Source organism: Zeugodacus cucurbitae, chromosome 3, assembly GCF_028554725.1.
Source record: "Zeugodacus cucurbitae isolate PBARC_wt_2022May chromosome 3, idZeuCucr1.2, whole genome shotgun sequence".
Taxonomy (NCBI): Eukaryota; Metazoa; Arthropoda; class Insecta; order Diptera; family Tephritidae; genus Zeugodacus; species Zeugodacus cucurbitae.
The window spans coordinates 46,743,771-46,757,091 of record NC_071668.1 but is presented as its reverse complement, the minus strand read 5'-3'; the positions used below and the strand labels follow the sequence as shown (position 1 = coordinate 46,757,091).

The 13,321-nt window shown below is 33.7% G+C and overlaps 3 protein-coding genes across 6 annotated transcripts; 1 reads left to right on the top strand and 2 right to left on the bottom strand.

The window, feature by feature from the left end:
- Positions 1–114: 114 nt before the first annotated feature.
- On the bottom strand, positions 115–816 carry LOC105217958 (bis(5'-nucleosyl)-tetraphosphatase [asymmetrical]). The gene is made up of 2 exons (XM_011193240.3): positions 571–816; positions 115–494 (listed from the first exon to the last, which is right to left on the bottom strand). The coding sequence occupies exons 1-2, from the start codon at positions 741–743 to the stop codon at positions 245–247; spliced, it is 423 nt and encodes a 140-aa protein (XP_011191542.1). The 5' UTR covers positions 744–816; the 3' UTR covers positions 115–244.
- Positions 817–1,029: 213 nt separating this feature from the next.
- LOC105217959 (uncharacterized) lies at positions 1,030–3,193 on the top strand. The gene is made up of 2 exons (XM_011193241.3): positions 1,030–2,807; positions 2,874–3,193. Exons 1-2 carry the CDS (start codon positions 1,137–1,139, stop codon positions 2,973–2,975), a joined length of 1,773 nt encoding a protein of 590 aa, XP_011191543.1. The 5' UTR covers positions 1,030–1,136; the 3' UTR covers positions 2,976–3,193.
- A 297-nt stretch (positions 3,194–3,490) lies between these two features.
- Positions 3,491–10,688, bottom strand: LOC105217960 (ATP-binding cassette sub-family G member 4). Of its 4 annotated transcripts, none has more exons than XM_011193242.3 (10): positions 9,965–10,688; positions 7,309–7,479; positions 5,716–5,852; positions 5,515–5,660; positions 5,196–5,434; positions 4,725–5,132; positions 4,376–4,476; positions 4,013–4,168; positions 3,716–3,921; positions 3,491–3,655 (listed from the first exon to the last, which is right to left on the bottom strand). In XM_011193242.3, exons 1-10 carry the CDS (start codon positions 10,122–10,124, stop codon positions 3,520–3,522), a joined length of 1,860 nt encoding a protein of 619 aa, XP_011191544.2. In that variant the 5' UTR covers positions 10,125–10,688; the 3' UTR covers positions 3,491–3,519. The 4 variants fall into 4 exon arrangements, with proteins under 4 accessions (XP_011191544.2, XP_054083604.1, XP_028899700.2 ...); XM_054227629.1 differs by lacking the exon at positions 9,965–10,688 and adding an exon at positions 7,543–7,818; XM_029043867.2 differs by lacking the exon at positions 3,491–3,655 and having other exon boundaries at positions 3,780–3,921; positions 4,013–4,160.
- Positions 10,689–13,321: the final 2,633 nt, after the last annotated feature.

Below are 13,321 nucleotides of genomic sequence, written 5' to 3'. Positions count from 1 at the left end.
AAAAATAATTCACCTCTTTGTAAATTAATTCTCATAAATTAATTAACTTTTTAACATTAATTGAAAAGGCGATTTTTTAACTAGAAAAAGTTTTCCCTTATTCTTTAGTCTTCGTTTTGAATCAGCTATATAAAATTTTTAATTATATAATAGTTAAATAACGGTATTACTTTCATATAGTCGGTATACAATTCCAAATCCAAATATACAAATATATACAATACTAAGTATTGGTGTAAAGCACTTAGCATAAACTAAGAATAAACTCGTGGAATTCGTCAATCATCTGCTGATTATCCTTAAAGCCAACAATTTCTTTTGCATCGTCTTTTGGTAACCATTTCATTTCAGTATGTTCATCTGATAACGTTGGTTCTTTGCCAGAGTCTTTTAATTGAGCTAACCAATAAATAACAACTTTTGGTTTCCCTTTTACATTGTAATTCAGTATTTTTGGTTTATCCCGATAGATGATTAAGTCGTCTTCGCTATACCTATACCATTAGTTAAACATATAAATATACGTTAATGTATTTGTATTTATATTATGAATTATAGTGCAGCACTTGCCCGGCTTCCTCTTTGGTCTCTCGTAATGCTGTCGTAAAATCATCTTCGCCTGGATCGACGTGCCCTTTAGGAGAACTCCAGTGAAAATCGCCATATGATGCGCGCAACATCAAATATTGGATTTGTTCACCAATTTTACGAAATATCACTAAACCGGCAGCTCTTTTAGCCATTATATAGAAAATTAAAATTAATCAAAAGGTGTACTGCAGTTTGATTCTATGTAAAAACGAAAACAACAAACAGCTGATGGATAAACTTAATGCGTTTGATAAAATCTGTAATTGGTTTTTTATATTGAATTATTAGTATTTATTTTAATATTTTATTTACTATAAAATAAAAATTATCTAAAGATTATATAAAATAATTTTAATTATCAGAACTATTTTGCTAAAAAAAAACTAAAAAATTTTAATTAGAAATTATTCGTGTACATTAACAAAAAATACCCTGTGTAACAGCTGTTTTATAGCATGTGGCCATTCTGTTAGTTAACTTTTTTGAATTATATAAAAACAGAAAAAAGTGTTAAATTTTTCGGAAAGTAACAAATTGAAATAATCATGTTTAATACATTCCTTCGTGTAGGAAGTCGATCAGTTTTTAAAGGATTACAAGTACCACAGTATGAAGTTGCAGCACAAAGGCTAGCTTCTTTTACAGTACGAAATATCTTAAATGAAACGTCTGACGAAACCGGCACATTGTTTACACGTTTTGCAAAGCATGTAGCATTCGAATTACAGAAAGATGCTCCAATAGTGCCCACAATGATCAGGTATGCTGATTATTTTCCAATCAGTGACATACGTTACCTACACAGAGAGCTGGCTCGATTATCTCCTGATCAACTGCCAGCTTTAATAGTATACGCAGTCAACTACAGAGCTGGTGCTGATTTAAATAAGTATGCCACATTATTGAATGAGTTAGATGCGACAGCCGTAAGGCTGCTTCCAAGGATGGAACTGGACACAATTCTACGAACGTTGTATGCTTTTCTGTATCTCATGCCCAACTGGATTACGAAAATAGATTTTTACAATGCAGCAATGAAACATATAATAGCGGTGGGGATTGCCGAAGATACACCAAAAGAAAAATTTGTACAAATATGTTTCTATTTGGGTTTGGAGAAAAATCGTAGAGCTACAAACGTTGTATCATTTTCAAATTTTCTGAAGGATCATTTAGAGACATATCTACCAAAATTAACTACTTTGGATTTGATAATAGTTGCAAATGCAGCATTCAAAACATCAACTCGTATAGAAAGCGATACATTTAATAGTCGCTTAATTGAAGAAACACTGAAACTCTCACTTAATGATTCTACCAACGACGCACTCTTAGTCACCTTAATTAAAGCCATGCGATTTCAGCGAATTCATTCTAAGGAGGTGTGTGAGCACCTTACAAAGTACTGCTCTGAAGATATTGTGGAGAGGCTTCAATTACGTGGTTGCATTCACTTATTCGCTTACTTTGCAGATAATCTTTGGGATGATGAGAATTCCATTGAATCTGTGATTGATCAATGTTTTCAACGAATAGTTTCTTCGCGGAAGTTTGATATGCACGCTGAAAATGTTCGTTGTAAAGACATCGCCACATATCTGTGGTGCTGTGCACAACTTAACTGCAAATTATCCACATCTGATCTGCAATTAATTGAATCAACGCTATTAAATAAAGTTGATCAAAATGAATTTAAAAACTTTGTGGATCAATTAGTTGATAGCTGTTTGTCCTTGTGGTCATTGGGCTACAAATCACGCGAACTTATTGAAGAAGCGGTGAACCTGAAGCTAAATGCGCGTTTTACGAACAAAAAAGATCTAAGAGATTTACCTAAAGTCGAAAGTCGCTTTCAGGTGCTTCTCTCAGCAATAAGCATAGAAGAACCTAAATGGCAGTTCAAAAATATAAAAGGATCTACGGAAGCAAGAATCGATAAAGAAGCACCGCCCTATTTACTGAAAGACCGGCAAGTGTTGGTGGATATGTCGAAGAAAATTGCAGAACACTCCGATGTACAATCTACACAATTAGTCTGTCCAATTAGTGGTATAAATATTCCCAGCATTCTAGTGAGTTATAAAGAACCTGCTAATTTGAGAGTATTTGTGGAGCTAATTCCAAAGGAGCAGCAGTTGAGATTTAGTAAGTCTCCTATTGGATTAATAGGTCTAAAGACTCGATTATTATCATCTCTGGGATATAAAGTCATAACAGTAAGTATTTTATATGTTTAAATTTTAATATCTGATTTACTTAATATTTTTTCTCTTTTCTAATAGATAACTGAGTCTCAGTATAATGAGGATGAAATTAGTTTAGCATTTTTGGCGCATAATATCGAAGACAGTGAAATTCCGAAAACTCAATCATTAAACGCTTAAAAATTAATTTCAAATGTGATTATGTTATCAATTATGTAAGGATTGTACCTGCAATAAGAAAATATTATATTAGTATGAGTATAATTTACCAAAAAAAACAACATTTTATGGGTAATAATTTGTAATAAATACATACTGATTCGGAACAATTTACTGATCAATACTATATAAAGGAATATAGAAATAGTCCAAATACAATTTATCAAGAAGAAAAGTATTTTTTTTTTTTTGTAAATAATATATGATATAATCGATGCAAATGGCAAATATGTGGTTTCAGTCTTGTGGAGGCGACAGTTTATCCAATCCCCGGGATTTTTGGCGCATAATAGACAAAAATTGAAAGAATGAAAGGAATGAAAAAATATCGTTTAATCCACTTGTTCTAGCAGCTGTAGATTCTTTTAGTTTCAAAATCGGTTCATCACCACCACAATGAATTTAATTCGATAACCCCAAAGTAAAAATACCGTCTTGCGGTAAGATCACCCACCAACTATAAACCTGATAGCAAATGCAGCATAAAAATGTAATATATTTATTATCACGTCGACTGTATTTTAGCTTTCAATACAAAATATGCTGTTATTCTCAGAATGATTGCTATAATAATTAACGCCAAAACATCCGTCCAGTAACGATCAGGTATATCCATTAACTCCATAAATTGCTTAGGATATCTGAAAACGCATATTTAATGTAACGAATTTATTGAAACATTTTTATTCATTTAACAGTACCTATAATAGCAATAAACTGCCTCATTGCAACTTATTCGGCCTCGATTTTGTCCATAAATAGAACTTATAATACCTTCCAAGGCATAGCGAAAGTAAGACAGATTTGTACCCCATTGGAAAATAGTGGGCATGTCGCGACGCACAATGCTGTTGCCACAAAACAACAACATTGTTATCATGAGATTAGTCGTCAGGAAAAAAGCATTCTGAAATTGAACCGAAATGTAAATAAATGAACTTTGAATTCCTATAATGACATGTTTAAGGTTAAATGCGAAAAGTATTGCCTCCACTCACAGTCACATTAAACCAAGCACCCAATAGCAGCCCACAGCTCTGACCAACTATAACCGATAAGACGCTCACAGCAAGAAACATTAGAAAACGTGACAGTTCCAATGGTTGGCAGGTCCAAACATAGACGATTATGGAAAATAAAAAACAACTGATGAACTATAGATGGTTTTGGTTTGTTTATATTAAGAATATTTCGAATAGTAGAAGGTAAAAGGTTCGCTTGTGAATGTCGGAATGATGGTTTATGATGTTTAAGGAACTTTTTTACGAAATATGTTACGAAATTCATGTCTTTAAGAAATTTATAAACTCATAGGAGAATTACTGCATTTACAAGCGAACCCCCCCCCCCCCCAAACTCACAGTGATAGGAAGATCCAGTAGAGTAACACTAGTGTAGTAGGCCTTCAATGAATACCATCGGTTGAAGTGCTCTTTAACTAGAATAGACATTTCAAGTGGAACTAAAAAATAGAAAACACTATTAAAATGGTTACTGAAAATGTGAAACAAAAATAGTTTTGCGAATAATAATGTTGATAAATTTATGCAATCTGAAGTAAAGTGAAGTGATTAGTGAATATCGCCTTATTTAACTATGATCTATCTACATATATTCATAAACTTCATTGAGGTTTACCAATCTCGAAGTGGCACCACAATGACCCATGCCGTCTTTAGCTAGTCTTTTATACCTTCAATCAAAACTTACATGTCACGGAAGTTAGCAATGCAATGCACATTATATGATTTATCATTACAACAGTTAAACAGTTGAAATTCTGATGCATGCGCGATGCCTCGCTTCCCGCGTTTACAAAAATAGCGCCCAGCACGACGCTAACAAATATGTTAACTGCAATCCGAAGATGTGTTAGCATTTTATTTCGCTTCATTTTAATTAGATCACGACGTAGTAGAACTCTTAACTGATGATTGTAGTCGACTTCGTTCCTAGCTGAGTCCGTATTTGAAAAATTCGTATCATACAATTTGATAAGGACTTTAACTGATTCGACCTTGTTATTTTGCAGCCAGGCAGTGCATTTCCCATTTCCAATGGCCGATGCCAAGTTATCGATATTATCTGCACCATATTCACCCGCCGCCAACTCTATAACTGTGATAGATGGAATTGATAAATTTGTGAATAACGAAAATAAAATTAATTCAAACTTCTTACTATAATCAGCTGGATTATGATATATGGGGCATGGTAAGTTGATAGATTCTAAGTACGACACAACCTTTATCGGACTTCCCTGATAAACGCACTTCCCGGACGCCAAGATGTACACCTGGTCAAATAGTTGGAAATGTTTCGCTGTCGGCTGATGGATCGTACAAATAATAGTTCTACCCTGCAGCGCTAATGTTTTAAGCAATTCTAAAACTTTATTGCAAGAACTACTGTCCAAGCCACTAAAATCAGTGTATATATCTTCTTATTATTTAATAAAATTAATATTCGTTTTATTGTCGTAGAACGGCAATACACTCACGTTGTGGGTTCGTCCAGAAACATAACTGTGGGATTATTGATAAGTTCCAAAGCAATTGAGAGTCGTTTTCGCTGACCGCCTGACAATTGAGAAGTTATTGTGTGACGTTTCTCTGTTAAGCCCAATGAGTTGACAATGTCATTAATCTATAAGTAAGTGCATGTATATATTTATGTGTAAATTTGGAAAGAGGTGTCTTACAATATCATTTCTTTCATTTCTGCTCTTCTTTTTGCCCAACTTGAGATCGGAAACTATGCTCATATTTTCTTCTACAGTCAAAAGCTCCTGTAGTCGCTCATCTTGGGTTAAGTAGCATGAAACGGATCTAAAACGAACTAAAACATATTAGTTACAACACGGTACTCAAATATATAAGGAGAAATTATTAGAAATAAATAATCGTATTTGTGTAACAATTAAAACTTCTCGAACGGTTCGGCTTTTATGACTTTAATTGAATTAAATTTGATAATACCGCTGAGTGACACAAGACTGCCGTATTCGGATACGGAAATAAGACTTTCAAACTACATATTAAAATGATTAAACTTATTTAGTTGATAAATAAGAGAAACTGAGCGTGTTCTCATTATCCACCTATTCGGCCGACGTGGCCGACGAACAATTTCCACGAACACTAAATGAAATACAATAAATACTACAACTCCTCAGTTCTACGATCGTGCAACAGATTCTTCAGGAGTAAAGATTGCTTTGAAAATTTGTGGACTCTTAAAACTACTTTATTTATTTATTTTTAAGCAACAGTACAATACTGAGTTGTTGTTTTGACGATTATGCAGCCCTGCCAGAACGGAAAGCATCGTCGGTAGTCCCAAGAAACGTGCTGTTTGTTGTTGTGGGTGATTCATCATCAGTGGGAGGTAACTCAAATTCCCTCTTGTGGTTAAAGGAGTTTAGAAATATAGTAATTATTTAGTAACGAGGAGAGGATACCGCCCGGTGGAGTCCCCTGTTTAATTAGTCTTAGTTTTGACGTTCTACCTCGAAATAGTACGGATGATTGCCGACCGCTCTGTTAGTTCATGGTCCATCTCTTCAGCGCCAGAGAAAGTGTTGTTTGCTCTATGTCTTCTAGTAGCGTTGTGAGATTGGACGTGTAAAAAGCAGCTACGCATGGTTCACTCCTCATGATTCTTAAGGCCTTGACAGGTCCTAAGATGACTCCATTCATTGCATGAGTTGCAGTGTAGTTTGGATGGACCCTCTTGCATACGCAACAGAAAAAGTCAATGCGATTTCGGAGTAGGAAGATGTAGGGGAGGATTGCAGTGACGTACAAATAAACTTAAAACATATCGATCGAAACAAGGTTATATCGTCCAAACGCCATTTGGCCGGATAAAATCCGGGTCAATTCCGATAACCTAGAACCGGCTGTTGTGGGAATTGAAAAGTACAATAGTCTTGTTTCTTTTTCGCTAAAATTGCCTAAACAACTTTGTGGGAGTGCGTAATGGTGCTTAATTCTTTTTCTTTTTGTAGAAATCCTTCTTCCAACGCAAAGCGGAGCCACCCCTCACGATGCGTGTTTCGTTCTATTTTCTGATTTGCAGAAACTTTGGTTGTGGTGCACAGAGAGTGAGAAATGTGAGCTTATTGAAAACTTACATCAAGTTGCTGAACATTTATCTACAAATTATATATAATAATAATCCAATTATTTGATATTCACGTGCCTTCTGGCCGATTCAGTAATTACTAAGCTACCTTAGTAAAACTACTTGTGTACTTTAACAGTAACAGAGTTGAGTTGTGTAATTGAATTACCTGAGTTATGTACTTCTCCATTAACATAAATAGATCCGGTCACACCCTTAGTTGTATACCCCGAAAGAACATCCATAAGTCTAGTCTTTCCAGCACCTGATGGTCCCATCAGCGCGACTAATTGGCCACTGGGTATCTTGCCACTTAAATCATGGAAAATTTGTTTTTGTGCTGAAATGATAACGTATTTCGATTTCAGTTCTACACAATTCATTTACAGTGATCCCCGCATACATATAAAATTCTCCGCTTAAGAGCGTCCGCTTAAGTGCCTTTCACAAATACAAAATTGCTTTCAATTTTCTTCTTTTAAGCTCTTTTTCATATTTTTGGCATTTAATGTGCTGAGAATTGTCAAAAGGAAAATATATACATACAGTAGTTTTCCGAAATAAAGAACACATTAATTGTCAGGCTTGTTCGTTACATCGAATTTTTCGTTAATTCGAGTACTCACTTTGAGGTCTTTTTTTAATAAAAATTAGTTAAATATCTGTAAATTGCAATTTAATAAATTAGTTTATTAATTATTTGTTAAAAAATGAAAAACCATAACAAACAAGTAAGGAAGGGCTAAGTTCGGGTGTAACCGAACATTTTATACTCTCGCAATTTATTGATGTAATTTTATAAAGACAACACAATTCGACCCATATATTCGGCATAAAGTTCAATAGAATAACGAAAATCATCATAAATAGTATATGGGGACTGAGGTAATTCCTAAACCGATTTCACTCGTTTTCACCACCAAGATACAATGTATCGAAGACTATACGATCACTTAATTTAATATTACTTATAATTAGGTATATAGGATCTGGGGGAAGTTATGACCCGATTTTTACCATTTCAGGTACAGAGAGAAACTGTTATAAGAAAAAAAATCAGAGGGAATGAATTACATTAAAATATCTGAGGGATTTACCTATATTTTCGGTGAAAAATTAACCTTAGGCACTGAGTTCTTCATGTTTGATATTAGGGGCCTTGAAAAGTCATGGTCCGATTTTGACAATTTTTCCACAAGTGATGTCACAGCTCAAATACAGTATTTGTGTAAAGTTTTATTCCGCTAGCTTCATTGGTTCCTTATGAATACATTATAAAGTGAACGAATCAGATGGAATTCAAAATTGGGTTATATGGGAAGTAGACGTAGTTGTGAACCGATTTCGCCCATATTCCACCCGTGTCATCAGGGTGTCAAGAAAGTGTTATATACCGAATTTCATTGAAATCGGTCGAATAGTTCTTGAGATATGGTTTTTGACCCATAAGTGGGCGACGCCACGCCCATTTTCCATTTTGTAAAAAAATCTCAGTGCAGCTTTCTTCTGCCATTTCTTATGTAAAATTATATAGCTTTATTGGTTTGCGAGTTATATACAAAAAAACTTATTTGAGGGCGGGGTCACGCCCACTTTTTCAAAGAAATTACATCCAAATGTGCCCCTCCCTAATGGGATCCTATGTTCCAAATTTCATTTTCATAACTTTATTTATGGCTTAGTTATGACACTGTATAGGTTTTCGGTTTCCTCCATTTTGTGGGCGTGGCAGTGGACCGATTTTGCCCATTTTCGAAAGCAACCTCCTCAGGGTGCCAAGGAACATGTGTTCCAAGTTTCATTAAGATATCTCAATTTTTACTCAAGTTATCGCTTGCACGGACAGACGGACAGACAGCAACCACTTATGGGTCAAAACCCATATCTCAGGAACTACTCGACCGATTTCAATGAAACTTGGTTTGTAATAGTTTTCTTACATCCCAATGATATGTTGTGAAAATAGGCCAAATCGCTTCACAACCATGCCTACTTCCTATATACCAGAACTTTGAAGACGATCTGAATCGTTAACTTTACAATATATAAAGGTAGCACTAGTTAAGATATCGATGCAGAACTTTGCACAAATACTACCTTTATAGTGTGGAAGCCCCATTCTAAAAATCGCCGAAATCGGACCATAGGTTTTCAAGGCCCCATGTATCGAACATGAAGACCTCGGTGCTTCTAACCTTAGGGTTTCCAACTTTCAATGGACTTTATACAATATATATGTGGGTCAAATTGTGTATTATATAATATAAATAAAGTTAAATAAATAAATTGCGAGAGTATAAAATGTTCGGTTACACCCGAACTTAGCCTTTCCTTACTTGTTTTTCATAAAATTCAACATTTTTTCAATTTGCACATTTCTTTTGAATTTTTTCAAGTCATATTTTTAATTCTGTTTCGATATTATTTTTTCCTCTTTCTTCATATGTCTGCTTCATGTTGTTCGTTAAACTGAGTACTTACAAATCCTCGATGTTCGTTATTTAAGGTACTCAATGTAACAAATTGGCTTGTTCGTTATAAGCGGTTTTCGTTAAAACGAATATTCGTTATTTCGGAAAACTACTGTACATAGTTTTGTAATGATTTTTTTGTTTCATATTTATTGGTAGATATTAATAAGTATTTTTGTTATTAATAGATCGAAGTATTTGAGAAAAAGCTTGGGAAGTACCTCGAGGCGGGATTTATTTAAGTGCCTTTCCCGCTTAAGTATCTCAAAAGTCTTGCATCTTAAGAAGGGACACTTGAGCGGGGATTACTGTATAATATTAGTTTAATAATTATTAAACTATATCAATATTTACTTTTCCGGAAACTCCCCATAGTAACCGTATAGGACAGGTGCTGAAACTGGATACTGACCGGTTCATGTACCAAGTTATATTCCTCTTTGGCGGCATTCAGTGTGTTCTTTCGTAAACTTTTATTCACAACAGTTGTTGGAGCGTTTACCTCAATATCCATTTTTGTATTATTTGAATAACGTTTATTTATTTACTGCCTATATGCCAAATAAATATTTGTTATTTGTAGCGCAAGCCAGCAAACGCGTTTCGTTTGTTTATCAATTGTCGCAAATAACACTTTGGTAATGTATAGACACATTACCATAATTTAATAGTATTTTTTAAATTAGAAATCGGTGCACGAAAAATGAATTGATTTAATTTTTACGTTATAAGTACATTACACATTCGATTCGAAGTAATGGTTATTAATCACGTTGTTTCAAAACAAAAATGGTTTCATGATTATCGAGCGTTCTTTTATTTTTATTTTTTTGAGATAAGTTGCGATTCGCGAAGCACAAATATGGAGTTTATGCCGCTGATTGCTTGTTTACCTCCAGGTACATATGTATGTTACATATGTATGAGTATATATATTCATGTATGTATGTATATGGGATTATAAGAACGTCGGATTATTTATACTGAGTATTTATGTGTGCGGTGTTTTGTTGATTGGAGAAACACAGAACTAGACCACTTTAACCGAATGAGTTTAATAACGTACTGTGGCCGTCCAACATTTCAAAAGCTGTACGAAGTCATCACTTCAATGCTGCCTGAACGTGTTGTACCCCTACACAACTTGTGGCACAAAGTGTATAACAACTTTGTGCACATAAACTTTATTGCTTCGGCTTGAAGTAACACACTCGAATGATTCAACTAAAATACTGAAATGTTTTAAGGGGTTAGATGGAATTCAGAGGTTGAAAAATAGGTTATTTTCAATTTTTTATTTAATTTAAAATTAAAATTAAATATTATATTTACAATCATATGTTTTATTTAAACAATTCAGCGTTGCAAAGATATGCAGTAGCTTGTGAACTTTTTATTTACAAATTCCGAAAACTCAGCCGTTGGTACCACATGTGGACATCACAACTCATTATTGGTTCATCCAATTTTAATAAACCAAAAATATTCTGGTGGTACATGGGTAAATCTAGTTAATGAAAGAAGAAAAAAAAGAAAATATTACAAATTGAATTTTTAACATAATTTTAACGAAAAAATTTAATTTTTGGCTCAATTTTCGTCAAATATTTGCTCAAAGAATTTAGTTTTAATATAAAAATATTGAAAATCATTATTTTAATAACTAGATAATATTATTTCAAAGATGTGCTTCATAATCAAGTTTAAAATTGAAACTGACGTGACCTGATGGGCGGATATTTTTAATTAATATTTTGAACACATTGTTATTATATTTAATAAGATAAAAAAAAATCTGAAATTTGGAAATCTTGAAACCCACCTAACCTCTTAATGCCCAACGTTTTGTATTGGCGGAGTCACTAAGACATGGTATTGGTCTCAATCAGTTCAATAATGTGTGTAGTAGCCGAAGACGAATTTATAAAACGCAAAAAGAATACTTCTAAGCATAATCATGGTGATCCATAAATACATTTCATTGTTGGTCCTTATCGTTACCTTATCGTTGAAAAAATAGTTTTGATACGACTTGCCCGTAATTTATGGACCTTATTTTAAGATATGCTGGTGATTCTCTGTACAAATAAGTAACTTTTTTTGGGCCATCAATCGAAAAGTGCGTTTCATAAGCACTTCTCTGTCTCTTCGGAAATTTTATAACAAATTGAGAATTATAAATAAATTCTCTATTCATTGCTACAAATAAATGTGTGTGTAGCTTACACAATAACATTTAGACAACTTATCAATTCTTAAAGTAGCAAAAATCGTACATACTTACACAGATCCATATACATATGTACATACATAAATATATTTACGGTAGTACACTGCCCTCTACACATAATTTGACTTCGAACATTGTTAATATGCTCTTATCAGTGCCGACATTGAAATAATAAAATAATTATTATTGTACGCAGACATTTATAGTTATGTGTGTACTACGTGTACTAAGATCCACAGTGGGATTTTCGGGTAAAATACAAATTATTAAATAAGGTATTTTTAATTTTGCTATTTAGGTTGAACTTCATAATTAAAGTTTTGAACCGTGAATATTTTATGCAATGAATATAATTTAAATTATTTTTTAACCTCTTAATCCATCGACCAATGTAACATGTGTCAACATTTATAAATTGCCTCTTCGAAATATTTCCAGTTTTAATTTTTTCCATAAACTCCGAGTTTTTTTCGTAAACATGTTAAATCACATTAATGGGTAGTATTTCAACCAAGCCGATTACTATAATCTTCTCTTTACCAGTCATGGATTATTTTAATTTTCTTTATCAGTACTATATCTCTCAATAAAAAATAGTATTAAGAACAAGTAAAGAAAGGCTAAGTTCAGGTGCGACCGAACATTTTATACTCTCGCAATTTATTGCTAAGAACAAGTAAAGAAAGGCTAAGTTCAGGTGCGACCGAACATTTTATACTCTCGCAATTTATTGCTATATTTTTATTAAGGTAACACACAATTTGACCCATATATTCGGCGTAAAGTCCAATAGAAAAACGAAAATAATATAAATAATAAAATAAAATAATATATAGAATATAAGCTGAAGTAATTCCTGAACCGATTTCACTCATTTTCATCACCAACATACATTATATCTAAGATTTAATTGGCTAAGATATTTCGCATATTAACCGATTAATTGTATAAAGTTATATTGTATAAAGTCCATTGAAAGTTGGAAACCCTAAGGTTAGAAGCACCGAGGTCTTCATGTTCGATACATGGGGCCTTGAAAACCTATGGTCCGATTTCGGCGATTTTTAGAATGGGGCTTCCACACTATAAAGGTAGTATTTGTGCAAAGTTCTGCATCGATATCTTAACTAGTGCTACCTTTATATATTGTAAAGTTAACGATTCAGATCGTCTTCAAAGTTCTGGTATATAGGAAGTAGGCATGGTTGTGAAGCGATTTGGCCTATTTTCACAACATATCATTGGGATGTAAGAAAACTATTACAAACCAAGTTTCATTGAAATCGGTCGAGTAGTTCCTGAGATATGGGTTTTGACCCATAAGTGGTTGCTGTCTGTCCGTCTGTCCGTGCAAGCGATAACTTGAGTAAAAATTAAGATATCTTAATGAAACTTGGAACACATGTTCCTTGGCACCCTGAGGAGGTTGCTTTCGAAAATGGGCAAAATCGGTCCACTGCCACGCCCACAAAATGGAGGAA

Bases quoted from the DNA above. Each gene is read 5' to 3' on its own strand.
- LOC105217959 (XM_011193241.3), top strand. From the start codon at position 1,137: ATGTTTAATACATTCCTTCGTGTAGGAAGTCGATCAGTTTTTAAAGGA. The intron at 2,808-2,873 runs GTAAGTATTTTA...CTTTTCTAATAG, and splicing joins TGGGATATAAAGTCATAACA to ATAACTGAGTCTCAGTATAA.
- LOC105217958 (XM_011193240.3), bottom strand. From the start codon at position 743: ATGGCTAAAAGAGCTGCCGGTTTAGTGATATTTCGTAAAATTGGTGAA. The intron at 495-570 runs GCAAGTGCTGCA...CTAATGGTATAG, and splicing joins GAGACCAAAGAGGAAGCCGG to GTATAGCGAAGACGACTTAA.
- LOC105217960 (XM_011193242.3), bottom strand. From the start codon at position 10,124: ATGGATATTGAGGTAAACGCTCCAACAACTGTTGTGAATAAAAGTTTA. The intron at 4,169-4,375 runs GTGAGTTTGGGG...AACCATCTATAG, and splicing joins TACTGGATCTTCCTATCACT to TTCATCAGTTGTTTTTTATT. The intron at 3,656-3,715 runs GTACTGTTAAAT...ATGCGTTTTCAG, and splicing joins GCAGTTTATTGCTATTATAG to ATATCCTAAGCAATTTATGG.